The sequence below is a fragment of the Macaca thibetana genome, chromosome 1 (genome assembly GCF_024542745.1).
Source record: "Macaca thibetana thibetana isolate TM-01 chromosome 1, ASM2454274v1, whole genome shotgun sequence".
Lineage (NCBI taxonomy): Eukaryota > Metazoa > Chordata > Mammalia > Primates > Cercopithecidae > Macaca > Macaca thibetana.
Window position 1 is genome coordinate 119,980,608 of NC_065578.1, and position 18,617 is coordinate 119,999,224.

At 39.7% G+C, this 18,617-nt stretch overlaps 1 protein-coding gene and 1 pseudogene across 2 annotated transcripts in view; both read right to left on the minus strand.

Annotated features, from left to right (window-relative positions):
- Window positions 1-18,617, minus strand: part of LOC126931509 (neuroblastoma breakpoint family member 3-like) — an 833,099-nt pseudogene that overhangs the window by 303,870 nt on the left and 510,612 nt on the right. The gene's annotated exons all lie outside the window — the stretch shown is intronic.
- The window catches only part of RNF115 (ring finger protein 115), a 146,153-nt gene that overhangs the window by 29,039 nt on the left and 98,497 nt on the right, over window positions 1-18,617 (minus strand). The window contains exons 4-5 of the mRNA XM_050751184.1: window positions 14,576-14,633; window positions 761-969 (exon numbers count right to left, since the gene is read on the minus strand). Coding sequence (XP_050607141.1) covers window positions 761-969; window positions 14,576-14,633 — 267 coding nt within the window. The remainder of the gene's footprint in view (window positions 1-760; window positions 970-14,575; window positions 14,634-18,617) is intronic.

Sequence of the window (18,617 nt, forward strand, 5' to 3'; positions counted from 1 at the left end):
ATTTGTTTCCTTTCTTCACAAAAAGCAGATACTTGATTCAATTTCATGTTAAGTCCATTGTTTCAATCTGTTGAAATATTTAACCCTAATGCCTATATATTTGACACCCTTTTGAAATTTTGATAAATATACGGCTATAGTTTGAATGTGCCCTCCTCAAAAATTCATGTGTTGGAAACTTAATCCCCAATGGAGCAGTGTTGAAAAAGAGACTTTAAGAGATGAATCTCCCATGAGTGGATTAAATGCCTTCATCTCGGAAGTGGATTAGTTATTGTGGAGTGAGTTCCTAATAAAAAGGATGAGTCTGGCACCTTTCTTTCTTGCTCATGCATGCTCTCTTGCCCTTCTGCCTTCAAACATGGAATGACACAGCAAGAAGGCCCTCGCCAGATGCAGATCCCTCAATCTTGGCCTTCTCAGCCTCCAGAAATACAAGAAATGAATCTCTGTTCTTTATAAATCACCCAGTCTCAGGCATTCTGTTATAGCTACACAAAATGGACTGAGACACATATCGTCTATATATTAATTTAAGACATTAATAAAAACGTTAATCAGAGACGTATAACATTTCTCACTCTCTAGTTCATCATCAGGTGAGTACTAACATTCAATTTAGCTTCATTTTCATTCTTTCTACTTACGTCCATCTTGTCCACAAAGGTAGTAAGTATGAGACCCTTATAAAGATTAGATTACACCAATTTGTCCTTCACTGAAACTACCTTAAAAAATAACTTTAAAAACAACAACTCACCCTTCAATAGCTGGAGATCTGTCAGGACGAGAACTTCCTCGAGATCTGTATCTCCGACCCAATGGTAACCGTGGAGGCCTTGCTCCCCAGAAGTCAGTGTGAGTCTGGTGACCCCTTTCATTGGCTCTATTATCTTGGTCCAGTGGATTGCCACTTAGAAATGGTCTAAAATCTTGAAAAAACATTGTGTGATCCAAATGGCCCCAAAGCTAGTAAAGACCAGAAATAAGTCACGTGTTAGAAAAATCAATCAATAAACACCTGGATTGTTTACAGTTTTTTATATTACAAATGGCCACCGTGATTATTACTGGATGTGTCTGCTGCTGCAGAGGTACAAGAGTTTTTACGTTTTTGGTCTGTCCAACTATTACATGATCCATACATCTTCAACTTTACTGGGTAGCGACAAATTGTTTTCCAAACTGGTTGCAGCAATTTATACACCCACCAAATGTTTAAGAGTTTCTATTGTGCTACATCCTGGCAAGCACTTGATATCACAGGACTGTTTTTAAAAAAAGTTTTTAACAATTTGGTGAATAGAAAATGATTTTCCAATGTGGGGTTTTTGGTTTTGCTGTGTAAGAAAAATTACGAATGTTTAATTAAAATGCGTATGTTTTGGTCCTATGCCAAAAAGAAAATTTAATAGATCTGTGGTGAGCCTGAAGACTCCTTTTAGCATTTCTTACAGGGCAGGTCTATTAATAATGAAGCCCCCTCAGCTATTATCTGGGTATGTCATGATTTCTCCTTAATTCCTGAAAGATAGCTTTGCCAGATTTAGAATTATTGGTTGGCAGGTCTGTCTTTCATCACCTGAAATATGTCATTCCACTGCCTTCTAGCCTCCATGGTTTCTGCTAAGAAATCAACAGAAATTCATCTTATTTAAGATCTCTTATATGTTACAAGTTGCTTCTCTCTTGCTGCTTCCAAGATTCTTTATCTCTGGCTTTTGAAATTTTAATTACAATGTGTCTTGTATGGGATGTCTTTGAGTTTACCCTTCTTGGGTGTTAGCTTAGCTTCCTGGATGTGTATATTCATGCCTTGTCAAATTTGAAATGGTTTCGGCAATTATTTATTAAACATGTTTTCTGCACCTTCCTCCCTCTCCTTACCATGATACATACGTTGGTATCCCACACATCTCTTGGGCTCTGTTCATTTTTCTTCAATCTTTTAAATGTGTGCTCTTCAAACTGTATAATTTCAGTGGACCTATCTTCAAGTTCACTGATTCTTCTGTCTGCTCATATCTTTTGTTGAGCTCCCTTAGTGAATTTTCATTTCAATTATTGTAATCTTCAGCTCCAAAATTTATTTGCTTACTTTTAAAAACTTCTATCTCTTTACTGATATTCTCTATTTGTTGAGATATTATTACCTTGAATCCCTTTACTTCTTTGTCCATGGTGTCCTCTAAGCTCTTTGAGTATACTTAAGACAGCTGATTTAAGCTTTTTGTCTAGTAATTCTAGTATTAGTGCTTCCTCGGGGTAGTTTCTGTTCATTTCTTTTTTCTTGTGAATGAGGCATATTTTCTAGATTCTTCACATGCTTCGAAATTTTTTTTTAAAAAAACTGAACATTTATAATGCGTAAAAAATAAAACAAAAACAAAAAGAGATGGGTGCAGTGGTGTGTGCCTATAATTCTGGCTACTCATGAAGCTGAGGTGGATCGCTTGAGTCAACGAGTTCAAGATTAACCTGAGCAACATAGCAAGACCACATTTCAAAACAAACAAATAAACCAAAGAGAAAAAAAAAAGAAACAAAAAAAGAAAAAGACGGCCAGGCGCGGTGGCTCACACCTGTAATCCCAGCACTTTGGGAGGCCAAGGCGGGTGGATCACCTGAGGTTGGGAGTTCAAGACCAGCCTGACCACCATGGAGAAACCCTGTCTCTACTAAAAATACAAAATTAGCCGGGCATGGTGGCACATGCCTATAATCCCAGCTACTAGGGAGGCTGAGGCAAGAGAATCGCTTGAACCTGGGAGATGGAGGTGGTGGTGAGCCGAGATCGTGCCATTGCTCTCCAGCCTGGGCAACAAGAGTGAAACTCCGTCCCAAAAAAAGAAAAAGAAAAGTAAAATGCTCGCCAGGTCTTTGCTGATTAGCTGTTGGGGCACTCCTTCAAAACTCAGCCAGGGCCTTTATAAATCTGCCTTAATACTCACTTCCTGCTTGTGCTGAACCTAAAGACAAGCCAAGGTGAAAGCTAATGGCCTTCTCTTTTCTGAGCATGCATACTGCCCTGAGCTGTGCACTTGGCTTTCCAGTTTCTCATCCACAACAGCTTTTCAAAGCTCCTATTCCTCCACAAAAACTCACTCTACAGCTTTTCCTCTCAGGCTTTCAATACCTTATTGTTTGCCCTGGTTTTTTGTTTGGTTGGTTGGTTAGTTGGTTGGTTGATTTTTGCCCCTAGTGGCAGTCCTTCGGGGAAAGGACAAAACAGAACACATAACCCCTTAGGAGGAAGAGGGTTCACTCTCTGGAATCAGGCACCAGCATGGGGAACACAGGCTCTCATCTTCAAGACTGCAGCCATACCAGGAAGGAAGGTGAGGCTAGGGTAAGCTAAAATGCTACAAAGATCTCTTATCTTGTTTCAGTGCCCTTTCTTCTGGCGAAGTATTTGCTTGGCTGCTGTAAACCTTTGACTATCTTTCCAGAGTTTCGATAAGCTTGATTCTGACTTTTTTGTCAAGGTATTTGGTGTTTCTGCAGAGGGATGACCCCCAGAAGCTCCTCCTCTGCCATTTCACTGACATCACCCTGTCATTGTGGTTTTAGTTTGCTTTCTCTGATACTAATATACTAATAAGGCTAAACATCCTGTCATGTAATATTTACTAGCCATTCCTATGTCTTCTCTTCCCTGCTGCGCCCCCCCCAGCCTTTTTCTTTCTTTTCTTTTCTTTTTTTTTTTTTTTTTGATGTTTTAGAAATCCAAAAATTTCTTTCTTTTTTTTTTTTTTCCTTTTTGAGATGGAGTCTTGCTCTGTCACCCAGGCTGGGGTGCAGTGGCACGATCTCGGTTCACTGCAAACTCCACCTCCTAGGTTCAAGCCATTCTCCTGCCTCAGCCTCCCGAGAAGCTGGGATTACAGGCATGTGCTACCATGCCCGGTTAATTTTTCATATTTTCAGTAGAGATGGGTTTCACCATGTTGGCCAGGCTAGTCTCAAACTCCTGACCTCAAGTAATCCGCCCACCTCGGCCTCCCAAAGTGCTGGGATTACAGGCGTGAGCCATGGCACCCAGCCACATTTATTTCTTAAATTTAAATCATATTCTTGTTAAATCACACAGAGTTTACTTTTTCAGCACTCATCAGTTGTTTCAACTAAATCAGTTTTAAATCTCTATTCTTTCTCTTTTATGTCTTCTCTTCTTTCATGTCTTTTGTCCATTTTCCCATTGAACTGACTTTCTAATTGCCTTAGTATCTTTTTTTAAAATTCCGTATTTTAATAGTTAATTCCTGGTAACAGAAATGCAACTGATTTTTGTATACTGACCTTAGTATACAGAAAATTTGCTGAACTCTTAATAATAATTTGTGTACATAGAAAACCCAAAAACAGGCTGGGCACAGTGGCTTATGCCTGTAATCCTAGCACTTTGGGAGGCCAAGGCAGGAGGATCACTTGAGTCCAGGAGTTCAAGAACAGTCTGGGCAACACAGTGAGATCCTGTCTCTACAAAAAATTTAAACATTAGGTGAGTGTGGTAGCATGCACCGTTAAGTCCCAGCTACTCAGGAGGCTGAGTGGGGAGGATCACTTGAACCCAGGATCCTGAGCTCAAGATCATGAGGTCGAGGTTACAGTGAGCTATACAGAATCCTAATTATATGCTATGTTTTTTCATATACATACATACCTATGGTAAAGTTTAATTTATAACTTATAACTTAATTTATAACTTAGGCATCGTAAGAAATTAACAATAATAATAGAATAGTTATAACAATATATAATAATAAAAGTTTTGTGAATGTGGTTTTTTGTTTTTGTTTTTGAGACAAGGTCTCAACTCTGTCGCTCAGGCTGGAGTACAATGGCGCGACCATGGTTCACTGCAGCCTCAATCTCCTAGGCTCAAGTGATACTCCTACCTCAATCCCCCAAGTAGCTAGGACTACAGGGACGTACCATCACACTTAGCTAATTTAAAAAAAAATTTTTTTTTTTTTTAGAGATGCGGTCTAATTTTGTTGCTCAGGCTAGTCTCAAATATCTGGCTTAAAGTAATCCTCCTGCCTCAGCCTCCCAAAGTACTAGGATTGAACTATGAGCCTCTGTGCCCCACTTTAAAATATCTTATTGTAGCTGGGCATAGTAGTTCAAGCCTATAATCCCAGCACTTTGAGAGGCTGAGGTGGGAGGATCACTTGAGGCCAGGAGTTTGAGACCAGCCTGGCCAACATGGTGAAACCTTGTCTCTACTAAAAATATAAAAAAATTAGCCAGGCATGGTGGCATACACCTGTAGTCCCAGCTACTCAGGAGGCTGAGGCATAAGAATCGCTCAAACCCAGGAGGCTGAGATTGCAGTGAGCCGAGATCACTCCATGGCACTTCACCCTGGGCAACAGAGCAAGACCCTGTCTCAAAAAAATAAAAATAAATAAAATAAAATATCTTATTGTGGTATACTCACCTATTTTCAGGCCCTGGTTGACCACAGGGTAAGGGGGGGCTACTGTACCAATTTAGACTCCTACCAGAGTATAAAAGCTTACATTTACCACTACTCTGACCAACGTTTTTTCTTTTTAAGAAGGAGTCTCGCTCTGTCGCCCAGTCTAGAGTGCACTGGCACGATCTTGGCTCACTGCATTCTCCGCCTCCCAGGCGCAAGCCATTCTCCTGCCTCAGCCTCCCGAGTAGCTGGGATTACAGGCGTCTGCCACCGTGCCCAATTAATTTTTGTATTTTCAATAGAGACGGGGTTTCACCATGTTGGCCAGGCTAGTCTTGAACTCCTGACCTCAGGTGATGCACCCACCTTGGCCTCCTAGAACACTGCAATTACAGGCATGAGCCACCACACCCAGCCTGACCAACATTTTTTAAAAGTTTTAAAAAGTCCAATACATAAGCTGAAGAGCAAAAAGTAATATGCAGAGTAAAAACATCAGTTAGATTTCTCAGCCAGGCACAGTGGCTCACATCTGTAATCCCAGCACTTTGGGAGGCTGAGGCGGGTGGATCACCTGACGTGAGGAGTTCAACACCAGCCTAACACGGTGAAACTCCGTCTCTACTAAAAATACAAAAAGTTAGCTGGGCATGGTGGAGCATGCCTGTAATCCCAGCTACTTGGGAAGCTGAGGTAGAAGAATTGCTTGAACCCGGGAGACAGAGGTTGCAGTGAGCTAAGATCGCGCCATTGCACACTCCAGCCTGGGCAACAAGAATGAAACTCTGTCTCAAAAAAAAAAAAAAAAAAAAAGATTTCTCTAAATACTGGTGACATAAAACACCTTTTCATTTTAACTGCCATTTGCACTTCTTATCAAATCTGCCTTATTTCCCTTTACTTTCCAGTTACAGTCTTCATCTATTAGAGATCACTGGTTTCTAGTCTGAAAAATTGTCTAGAACACAAGAATTCTCTTGACCCAAAATTCCAAAGTAAACGCAAGATTTAAAAACCTAAAACCGAGGCGGGCGAATCACAAGGTCAGGAGATCGAGACCACGGTGAAACCCTGTCTCTACTAAAAATACAAAAAATTAGCCGGGCGCGGTTGTGGGCGCCTGTATCCCAGCTACTCGGGAGGCTGAGGCAGGAGAATGGCGTGAACCCGGGAGGCGGAGCTTGCAGTGAGCCGAGATCGCGCCACTGCACTCCAGCCTGGGCGACAGAGCGAGACTCTGTCTCAAAAAAAAAAAAAAAAAAAAAAAAAACCTAAAACTATACTTGTCTTCAATAAGTGAAAAAGTACGAGCAGACTCCTCCATGTTCTCAATCATCTATCTCACGAAGATAATTACAAGAAGAACTATGATTCCCTTACTATATACGATTCCACAACATTTGCTCACAGAAAACAACTCTCAAAGTAACCATTAGTTTCATTATAATTTAAAAATAAAATATTTAAAATCTTGACTGGAAGAAAAGTCAAGCACCAAGTTCATAATAATCTGCTTTGATACTAACATACTTTTAGATGACTATAAATTGTTATCACACCTAATAATATATAAAATTTCTAAAGGATCCATGCTTAAAAACAGCTTCAGCCAGGCGTGGTGGCTCACGCCTGTAATTCCAGCACTTTGGGAGGCCAAGGCGGGTGGATCATGAGGTCAGGAGATCGAGACCATCCTGGCTAACACAGTGAAATCCCATCTCTACTAAAAATACAAAAAATTACCCGGGCGTGGCGGAGGGCGCCTGTAGTCCCAGCTACTCGGGAGGCTGAGGCAGGAGAATGGTGTGAACCCGGGAGGCGGAGCTTGCAGTGAGCCGAGATCGCGCCACTGCACTCCAGCCTCGGCGACTGAGCGAGACTCCGTCTCAAAAAAAACAACAACAACAACAACAACAAAAAAAAACAGCTTCAACATCATAACGAGGCATTTTTCAACTTGTATAGAAAGTGCAAATTAGTGCAAATTAATAGTAACAGTCAATGTATTTGTGGCCTATTTTAATCTCAAAATAATAGTGTACCCTGACCAAAGAACACAGGACAGCAGAGCACACCTCACAAATTTATACCAAATCAGCACTAAGGATAAAAATAGCTTCAGGTCATTTGTCTCTGAGTAGACTTAGATAAGCATAAAAGAAAAAAAAAAAAGCTCATACAACAAAACTGGGTATTTAGGACACAGCTTACATAAGTAAAAACTAATAGGGAACACTATCATAGAGTTTTGCTAAAATAGTCTAAAGAATCACAGAGACAGTTTGACAAGTTTTGCCTTGAAAACCTGAAAACATTACTCTGAATATAAGTACAATGACAGTATTTCTGAAAATATTTGGGGTGAACTACTTTCACATTCAAAATAAAAAACAGGATGGACAATATCTTCCATTTAGCAGAACTTGCTCTACACTAACCATGATCACATCAGCACTTCTTAAAATATTATGGTATGGTCCTCAAAAACGTAAACAGTTACCAAATGACCCAGCAATTTCACTCCTAGTTATATAACCAAGAAAATTAAAAACATATGATCACACAAAAACTTGTACAAAAATATTTAGAGCAGCATTATTATTCATAACAGGCAAAAAGTGTAAACAACCTAAATGTCCATCAACTGATGAAGAATAAATAAAATGTGGAATATCCATACAATGTAGTATTATGCAGCCATAAAAACGAATGAAGTACTGATACACGCTACAGCATGGATGAACCTTGAAAACAGTATGCTAAGTAGAAAAGAGTCGGTCACAAAGGTTCACCTATTACGTGATTTCATTTATAACAAATATCCTATATATGCAAATCCATAGAGACAGAAAATAGACTGGTGGTTGCCTAGGGCTGAGAGAACTGTGGAGAAGTATGTAGTGACTACTAAGGTGTATAGGGATTTTTTTGCGGATGATGAAAAAGTTCTAAATCAGTGGTAAACGGTTGTACAACTCTGTGAATATACTAAAACCACTTAGTTGTATACTTTAACAGGGTGAATTACATAGTATATGAATTATATCTCAAAAAATAATATTAGAGTCTATAAAGATGAGTCAATTAAGGGTAAATAATTTTATAATTATTAACCTTAGAAACGTAATCTCCAAAAAGTTCACAGGTGATTTTGTGAAAACATTAAAGCAAAGCAAGGAAGACACTCATCACTCCGAAATGTTTCCTCGTGTGCCTTTATAATCCTTCCCTCCTGCCCCTCCCCATCCCCAAGCAACCCCTGATCTTTCTGTGGTATGCGTTTTTTAGAATTTTATGTAAAGGGCATCGTATTGTATGTACTCTTCAACAGAGGAATGATGTAGCTGATTAGTGAATAGCAAAGTCTAATCTCTAATGATTTCACATTTCTCCTGCAAGTGAAGTTGCACAAATGCAAAATAAGAGGTTCTGATTATGTGTGCCTGCTCTGCAGACTCTAATTCTCAGGTAGGTCATCCTGTATAAACTTAGGATGTCCATTTGGCCACAGTTCAACTTTGTGTTCCAATTCAGCTGAATAAAAATTAAATTTTTATATCCATCTGTCCGGTGTTCTGTTTTATTTCTCAGTATGTTGTAGACTTAGATAGAAGAAGTATGATCAATGATCAACCATCATATATAACTAGACATGCCTAACACAGGATAATAGTTCAATAAATATAGTGTAGCCATTAAAGAATATGAAGTCCTAAATTTTTTTTTCTTTTTTTTTTGAGACAGGGTCTCACTTGGACACCCAGGCTGGGGTACAGTGGCACGATCTCAGCTCACTGCAATCTCTGCCTCCCAGGCTCAAGAGACTCTCCCACCTCCGCCTCTCGAATAGCTGGGACTACAGGCATATGCCACTACACCTGGCTAACTTTTTATTTTTATTTTTGTAGAGACAGGGTTTTACCATGTTGCCCAGGCCAGTCTTGAACTCCTGGGCTCAAGCGATACGCCTGCCTCCACCCTTCCAAAGTGCTAGGATTACAAGCGTGAGCCACCATGTCCAGCTATAATTCTATTAACTATAGAGAGACAAGTAAAAGGTTTATGACATAATACCAAGTAAATTTTTAGAGGCAGAAATACGATATACTCTTATGACAGCAACTCTAAACAGTTATGAGGTATGCATATGAGAAATGAGAAGTATGCTAAAAAATGCATAAAGCTATAATCAAGTAATGAGAATATGGGATATTTCTTTTTTTTTTTGAGACAGAGTCTTGCTCTGTTGCTTAGGCTAGAGTGCAGTAGTGCGATCTCAACTCATTGCAACCTCCGCCTCCTGGGTTCAAGCGATTCTCCTGCCTCAGCTTCCCGAACAGCTGGGATTACAGGTGCCCACCACCACACCCAGTTATTTTTTTTATTTTTAGTAAAGATGGGGGGGTTTCGCCACAGTGGTCAGGCTGGTCTGGAACTCCTGACCTCACGTGATCTGCACACCCGGCAGATATTTCTCATTTTTAAAAAAGCTTAGGCCGAGGCACAGTGGCTCATGCCTGTAATCCCAGCACTCTGGGAGGCCAAGACGGGAGGATCACCTGAGGTCAGGAGTTCCAGACGAGCCTGGCCAACTTGGTAAAATACAAAATTACAAAAATTATAAATTATTTTACTTGGTAAAATACTAAAAATACAAAAATCAGTCACGCTAGGTGGCGGGGGCCTGTAATCTAAGCTACTCAGGAGGCTGAGGTGAGAGAATCACCCAAACCCAGGAGGCAGAGGTTGCAGTAAGCCGAGATCATGCCACTGCACTCCAGCCTGGGCAACAGAGCAAGACTCCGCCTCAAAAAAACAAAAACAAAAAAGCTTAAGGTTGTTATTTTTCAGTATCTACACCTTAGGACAAAATCTGAAAGGAAATGTATGGAAAAAGGGAGCTCTTAGAATAGTGAAACTCGAATGGGCGCAGTGGCTCACACCTGTAATCCCGGCACTTCGAGAGGCCAAGGCGGGCGGATCATGAGGTCAGGAGATTGAGACCATCCTGGCTAACATGGTGAAACCCCGTCTCTACTAAAAACACAAAAAATTAGCGAGGCGTGGTGACATGCGCCTGTGGCCCCAGCTACTCAGGAGGCTGAGGCAGGAGAATCACTTGAACCCAGAAGGCGGAGGTTGCAGTGAGCCGAGATTGCACCACTGCACTCCAGCCTGGACAACAGAGTGAGACTCTGTCTTAAAAAAAAAAAAAAAAAATTGTGAAACTGAAGATACATATTTTTAATTTTTTTTACTGCCACTATAATGCTGCTTATGTAACAAAAACAAATTTTATTTAAATACATATAAATCAGACAGCTCAGAGCACTCTGCCCTCTTGTGCATACCTGAGAGCTCTTTTTTCCAGAAAGCCATGTATCTTATTTTCTCCTAATCTGAGGCAGCCGCCAGAGCCACTCTTGCACTGAAGTGATCCATTCAGGTAAGCTGAGACTCTAAGATCAGATGACCCACTGGCACCAGGTCATGGTCAGAAGTGCAAGTAATCAATGAAACCTTCAGGTAGCTATGGGGCTCACTTTCCAGATTACCAGCAGGAGCTTAGTATAGCAATGTCTTCTCTCTACAAATTGCTAGCAACATTTTCAGATTCACTCTCCACTGGCCCTCACACATTATTCAAACATTGCTCCCATGTAACTGGCAACCCTCCCCTACCTTCTCTCTATCCCATTAGTCTCTTATCTCCCACCCCAGTCTCATTTTTTTAAAAAAAAGTCAATACCGATTTTGTCAGAAATTTTCTTGGAATGAGCCTCTTCTAATACAGTCAGTATTTTAAGAATTCAGCTATCAGTAAATGTTACTTATAGAAAATAACCACCTCATTGTACAAGTAGCTCCGGCTAAAGAAAAATAGAGCAAACCTGAGCATAAGTCTTTGCTGAAATTACCAACTAAAGCGGGGAAAAGAAAAACAACTTTAGTTTCTATATATAATTTTATTTCTGTTTTTTCTTCAGCGACATAAGCATAAAACCTTACAGCTTATGAATATTATTTTGAGATAATTTTCACATCTTTGCTTATCTAAATTCCACCTACTCTTCAAGGCTCCAGTGCCAAGTTTTACCTTCTCTATGAAGTCTTAAGAATGGCTAAAATGTATCAAGCACTCACTAGATGGTAGGCACAGTCAGGTCTACACACCTAGCATGTATTAACTCAATTTAATCATCATAACATCCCTATGAGGAAAGGATGATTATTTCCCCCAATTTACAGACAAGGAAACAAGAGAGGCACTGAGAGATTCTAAGTAACTTTGCCCAGGTTACACAGCCAATAAGTGGCAGACACAGGATTTGAGCTCAGGCAATTTGGTTCCAGAGGCTGTGCTCTTAATCACTGTTATATGACCTCTCCTCAAGACCATGGCCCACCTTATCTCTTCCTTCTACTATACTTGTTACATATATCCCACAATAAATTTATTATACTCTGTACATTTTTTTTTTTTTTTTTGGAGACAGAGTTTCGCTCTTATTGCCCAGGCTGGAGTGCAGTGGTGCAATCTCCGCTCACTGCAACCTCCGCCTCCTGGGTTCAAGCGATTCTCCTGCCTCAGCCTCCTGAGTAGCTGGACTTACAGGCGCCCACCACCATGCCTGGCTAATTTTTTGTATTTTTTAGTAAAGATGGGGTTTCACCATGTTGGCCAGGCTGGTCTCAAACTCCTTACCTCAGGTGATCCACCCGCCTTGGCCTCCCAAAGTGTTGGGATTACAGGCATGAGCCACCACGCCCAGCCTTCCCTGTTTTCTTAAGTGTTTCACTTGCTCCACAACTAAATTTTAAGTTCCTTTCAGGCAAGGCAACCATGACATTTACTTCCTGGCCCTATTTCTAGGAGAGTGCTATGTATGAAACATTCAATATATACTTTTAGTCAGGCACAGTGACACCTGCCTGTAATTCCAGCTACTAGGGAACCTGAGGTGGGAAGATCACTTAAGCTCAGAAGTTCTAGTCCAGCCTGGGCAACACAGTAAAGCCCCATCTCTTAAACACACACACACACACACACACACACACAAACACTCACACACACACACATACACTTCTTAGCTAATTTTTTAAAAATCCCTGGCAACATCTAAAGAATATGAAGTTACAAGCTATGAATCAGCAAAATTACTTTAACACCTGAAGGATAACTCATGCCATCAGTGTCGGATTTAGCATTACTAAAGTTAGGTAACTGACTACATATATTTATTTTTCTTCTTACTCAATGCATCTCTTCCTGGTGAGTCATATCTACAAAATTGGCAGACCAATCTATTTCCATTACCTAAAAGAGAACACTAAAGAAAAATCAAATGAAATTTCTTCTTCTGCATATGCATAATCAGTAAGTGACAATCTGTGTTATCACAAATAGCACACACAAGAGAAAAGAATACTGAAATCACAAAGGCTTTCAGGACTGGCAAACAGAATACATTTTATTTTATTTTATTTTTTTGAGATGGAGTCTCGCTCTGTCACCCAGGCTGGAATGCAGTGGTGCGATCTCGACTCATTGCAACCTCTGCCTCAAGCAATTCTCGGGTTCAAGCAATTCTCGTGTCTCAGCCTCCCATGCAGCTAGGATTACAGGCACATGTCACCATGCCCAGCTAATTTATTGTATTTTTAGTAGAGATGGGGTTTCACCATGTTGACTAAGCTGGTCTCGAACTCCAGCCCTCAGGTGATCTGCTCACCTCAGCCCCCAAGGTGTTGGGATTACAGGCGTGAGTCACCATGCCTGGCCCAGAATACATTTTAAATAACGTTTTTCAATTCATTAAAATGAGAAAATAAAAATGGAAGTTCAAAACATGATCTGTCTGGAATCACTCTAATCAACCTGGGCAGTTCAGAGTTAACCAAAACTCTTAATACTGGATATTAAGAAGTAGTACAGACCATAAGCAGAAAAACCACCCTAAATAGAACTGGACCATTACCCACACAATGTTGGTAAATCTAACAACATCAAAATGTGGGGGCTACAGGTCTTAAAACAATTTTCAAATAATAAGGGAGAGAAGCTTAGGGTTTTACAGGCTTCTTCTTAAATATCACTTTTCAAATATACTACTAGTACAATTTCAATTTACATACAAAACAGTGAAATATTTTGCTATCTCTCTAGGCACTTCAGCTATCTCTGGAAAAGGTTAATGTGATCCTAAAACAAAGAAATCCTGATTATGGGATTTAACTTATTTCTTACTTTTAGCATCTGTCAGCTTTCTAGAGCTGAACAAGTTGTATGGCAATATAGGGTACACATACAAACAAGCAAAAGAAAAACATCAGTGTTTTTTGTAGGCTGGCAGGTTTGTACCTTCTGGGCTGTAGTCTCTAAATGATTAAAAACAGAGAGTACTAATGCCACTGAATTATACACTTAAAAATAGTTACAATGGTTTTTTTAAAAAAAGACAACTAAAGAGACTTTAGGTCAATGGACAAAGTGAAAAAAGAAAATTACTCTGGATTTAATATAAAATGGTATTCAAGAATGAAGACTAATACCCTATTTTCAAATCACAGTTAAGATTTTTCCCAAAAAATATGGACGCCACATTATAAGAACACATAGAAATTATTTACAGACCCCATCTTGGGATCTGAAAGGCAAGTAAATGTATCCTTAATCTACACCAAACTACTGTGTTGACTAAAGGTAAGCCCTGGAAACCAGTACCTCTGTACAAGGTTGAAGACTATTTCATTGTGACTTCGACAACTCATCCTGGCCTGCACTTTACCTGGTTGTCACACCACTAAAGCAGAGTCTGCAACACTGTTATTTCAAAAACAGCACAAGCTTTTTATTCTCACACTGTATGTACAATAACGAAGTAGAAAACAAGAATTAAAAACACTACCAGTTTAAAAGAATACAGTTTGAGGCTATTACTTTCTCCTAAACAAGGGTTTATCAAAGGTAACATGCTCAAGCCCCAGTTACTGAAAACACAAACCTTCCCAAGGGTTACTCTGGCCCACATTTTTTCTTATACATTCAGTTAAACTCTGATGTCTTGCCACACTGGAAAATTAGTATCTGCCATGATTTTAACACCTAACCACTTCTCAAAGAATTCCTACAACTAAAGGAAAACTTACCTCTGCAAAATGTGTTGTTGTACTATTGTCTATCCGACTGCCGCCACCACCTAAAAAACTAAAGAGAAAAGGAATGAGTGGTGATTCTATTCCCAGGAACAAGCTCCCCTCCCAGAAGCTAAATATAGAATGGCATAATGAGAACAAAGCCCAATAAGGAAAAATAACTCATCCCAACACAACACCTATAAAGGAAATTATGAATAACTGGCATGTAAATTAATCTATGAGAAGTATCATAAACCACAAAATCAAGTGATTTTCAAGGCTAAATCCAGTGAAAATTGGAGAAGTCACCATAGAGAAGGAAGAAGGACCCACAGCCAGCAATGCAATTCAGATTTGACCTATCAAAAGAAAAACATTTATCCTCAAAAAACACTAACAAAACAAAATGTTTCACTAAAAAACCATTCAACCACCAGATGAACAAAACATGTGCAGCTACAATAGTTAATATGTCTTAGGAATGATTAAATGTAGTAACGTAAGGGGCCTGGTACTGTGTTTAAAACACTATAAAAGGATTCAATAAATATTTCTCCCCCTACCCACCTTTCAGGACCCAACTCAAATGCTACCTCCTCCCTCAAGCCTTTCTGTACTCACCAACCAAATAAGACTCTTCCACACCCCTCTGCACTCTCACTTTGATTCTAAAACCTACCTTGTATTATAAATATCTAGGATGTGCTGCATCCATTTCAACCCATTTGCCTCCTTCATCAATATAAATTCAGGAGGCAAAGACTGCAATTTATTAATGCCTCTCAAATACACGTAGAGTGTTCATTAAGTGTCAGACATTACACAGTACTATCACCTTTAAAAACCCTGCAATGTCAATATCCTATATTGAGACTCAAAAATAAAAGTTGTTGAATTAATCACGTGAAAATGATAAAATAACTATCTATTCCCAAGGACCCTGAAGAGTGGAGAGAAATATTAAATCCCATTGTCCTCATGAAATTTGCAAAGAACAAAGAAAACAAGCTAACACATCCAGGAAGGGGGAATGGAAAGAATCACAGGAACTGCTGGATACCACTTTTACCTCAAGAGACACACTTAAGCACACAAACATAGAAACACTCACCCCAATGATAAGTTCACAAACTACTACAAATAGTTTTCATCTGTAGGATTACAATACCAATCCAAGCATTGTGCTGAGCTCACTGAGGAAACACACACACCCTAGTTAGTCTGAAACCAAAAATGAAAAAGCAAAGCTAATGCCATTCTTTATGCAATCATTCTCAAGCCTTATTCCATGATTAGAAACCATTTAATACCTCTATTAATTTCAGAAAACCACTTTTGTAAAAATCACTCCAAATGTATAACAAGCCCAAAAGTACTTGTACATCTATGCTAAATAAAGAGCTAACTGAACTACCACATACCATAAAAAACTAAGTTGAGTGGCTATGTATCCATTTGATTGCTCAAGCCCAGACAGGTTTCCAGGACTCTTCCTTCCTGCCTTTACTACACAGTTTCAGGGATTTAAATATCCTTGGTAATTGAAACTGCAACTCTTATCTTCTGGGGTTCTGCTCTCCCTGAAGCTACCTCACTGTTCGCTTTCCTTAAAATTCCTTTACATTTTAAGAGTAATAGAGCTAATCATAGAGAAGGGATAATAGAAGCACCACGTTGTTCTGAGAAATGTTACAAAGCTTAAGAAAACTTACAGTGTGCTCCTCTACATGGAAGTTTAAGAGCAGATGACGCCCATCATCTAATATTTACATGTGAGAACCTCCTCTTACTGGTTTTTACCCTTCCACTACTTACCACTGCAACTGCTAAATATTTAAATCAGCAAATATTTATGAACTTTATAGAAGGAAATACCATACTGCCTCTAAACAAGGATTCTAAGAAAAAGATATCTTCTTTCATGTAAAACACTAATCTCTTTCAAAACACACAGTCTGTATGAGTAAACTGCTACCAATAGCACCTATATAAGACAACCTTTGATCTACAAAGACACATAAAAGAATTAAGAACAAAAACCACAGAATCCATAGTTCCCTGCTAGGCAAAGATTCATCCTATAGTTATTCATTCTCATTTATAACTGTATTTGCATAAAAGTACTATCTGCCTAAAGAAACCAGGGTTACTACTTGAAAACTTGGCAAAAAATAAGCCCATTAATCGTTCCCCCACAACCAATATATCCTTTATTTAGCACATGCAGAGCATAAGTGCCTGAAATAAGTATTTGATGCAATTATAATGGCACAAACAAAAAGCTATCCCAAGTTAGCATGCCATCCACACAAAACTGCTAATTTTGCAGTCATGCTATTCTTAAAGGTTTAGTGTTGGTATTGTACTATTTAAAACCAAGATGACATTTAACTGTATCAAAATAGATCCCATGCCACATATTGCCCCAGAAGCTCCAGCTTGTTTACACATAGAATCACCAATCATTAGTAAAGTAAAACTAATAGTACATACTGTAAAATGTGTAGTTTTTCCCGGTTGTGGAAGGTACCTTCAAACTTTAGATTCTGCCAACAGTAACAGTAAAGGAATTACCTACTGCCATTAAAATCCCCAAAGTCACTCCAAGATTAAGATGCTTCAGATTACAGATTCTTTTTGACCAGTCAGTATTTCTTCAATTTTCAGACCAATGTTTAACCAAATAGCCCCAAAAGAACAAATGTGCCATTGTGTTTACCAAAAGAGGCCATCCTATCAATGCTATTTTAAAATTTATTAAAATTTTAGGTTAGGCCAGGTGCAGTGGCTCACACCTGTAATCCCAACACTTCGGGAGGCTGAGGCGGGCAGATCATGAGGTCAGGACTTCAAGACCAGCCTGGCAAACATGGTAAAACCCCATCTCTACTAAAAATACAAAAATTAGCCAAGCGTGGTGGCGGGTGCCTATAATCCCAGCTACTTGGGAGGCTGAGGCAGGAGAATCACTTGAACCTGGGAGGCAGAGGTTGCAGTGAGTCAAGATCGTGCCATTGCACTCCAGCCTGGGCAACAGAGTGAGTGAGACTCCGTCTCAAAAAAAAAAAAAAAAAAAAAAAGATTTTAGGTTGGGCACAGTGGCTCATGCCTGTAATCCCACCACTTTGGGAGGCCAAGACAGACGAATCACTTGAGGCCAGGTGTTCGAGATCAGCCTGGTCAACACAGCAAAACTCCGTCTCTACTAAAAATACAAAAAAAATTAGCAGGGCACAGTGGCGCACACCTGTAGTCCCAGCTACTGGGCAGACTGAGGCCCAAGAATCGTTTGAACCCGGGAGGGAGAGGTTGCAGTGAGCCGAGATCGAACCACTGTACTTCAGCCTGGCAACAGAGCAAGACTCTGTCTCAAGAAAAGAACAAAAAACAAAAAACAAAAAAAAACAAGAAAACACATTTTATAGTTTTGTTCACATAAACAAAAAAAGAATATGTAAGTCACTTCCAGAAATATTTCCCCTTTTTATCAGCTGTATACCTTTACTAAGGCCAATAAGAACAAATTCCAAGCACTGCAAACCCATATATTAATATTACACTGGAAAGATGGCCTAAGTTTGACAGCAACAATCTTTTTTTTTTCTTTTTTTTGAGACACAGTTTCGCTCTTGTTGCCCAGGCTGGAGTCTTGGCTCACTGCAACCTCCGCCTCCCAGTTTCAAGTGATTCTCCTGCCTCAGCCTCTCAAGTAGCTGGGATTATAGGCACCCGCCACTATACGTGGCTAATTTTTGTATTTTTAGAGGAGATGGGATTTCACCATGTTGACCAGGCTACCAGGCTGGTCTCGAGCTCCTGACCTCAGGTGATCCACCTACCTCGACCTCTCAAAGTGTTGGGATTACAGGCATGATCCACCACACTGGCCAAATAATCTTAATAAGAACAAGAGACTCAAGGCTTCCTCAAAGTAGAGGAACAATCAGCTTCCCTGACTAGAACAGCCTGTTTACCTGATTAGGTATCTATGTCAGAAGTCACTCCCTAACCCACCAAAGAGGTATAACAGCAGTTTACCTTCAGGCATCAGAGT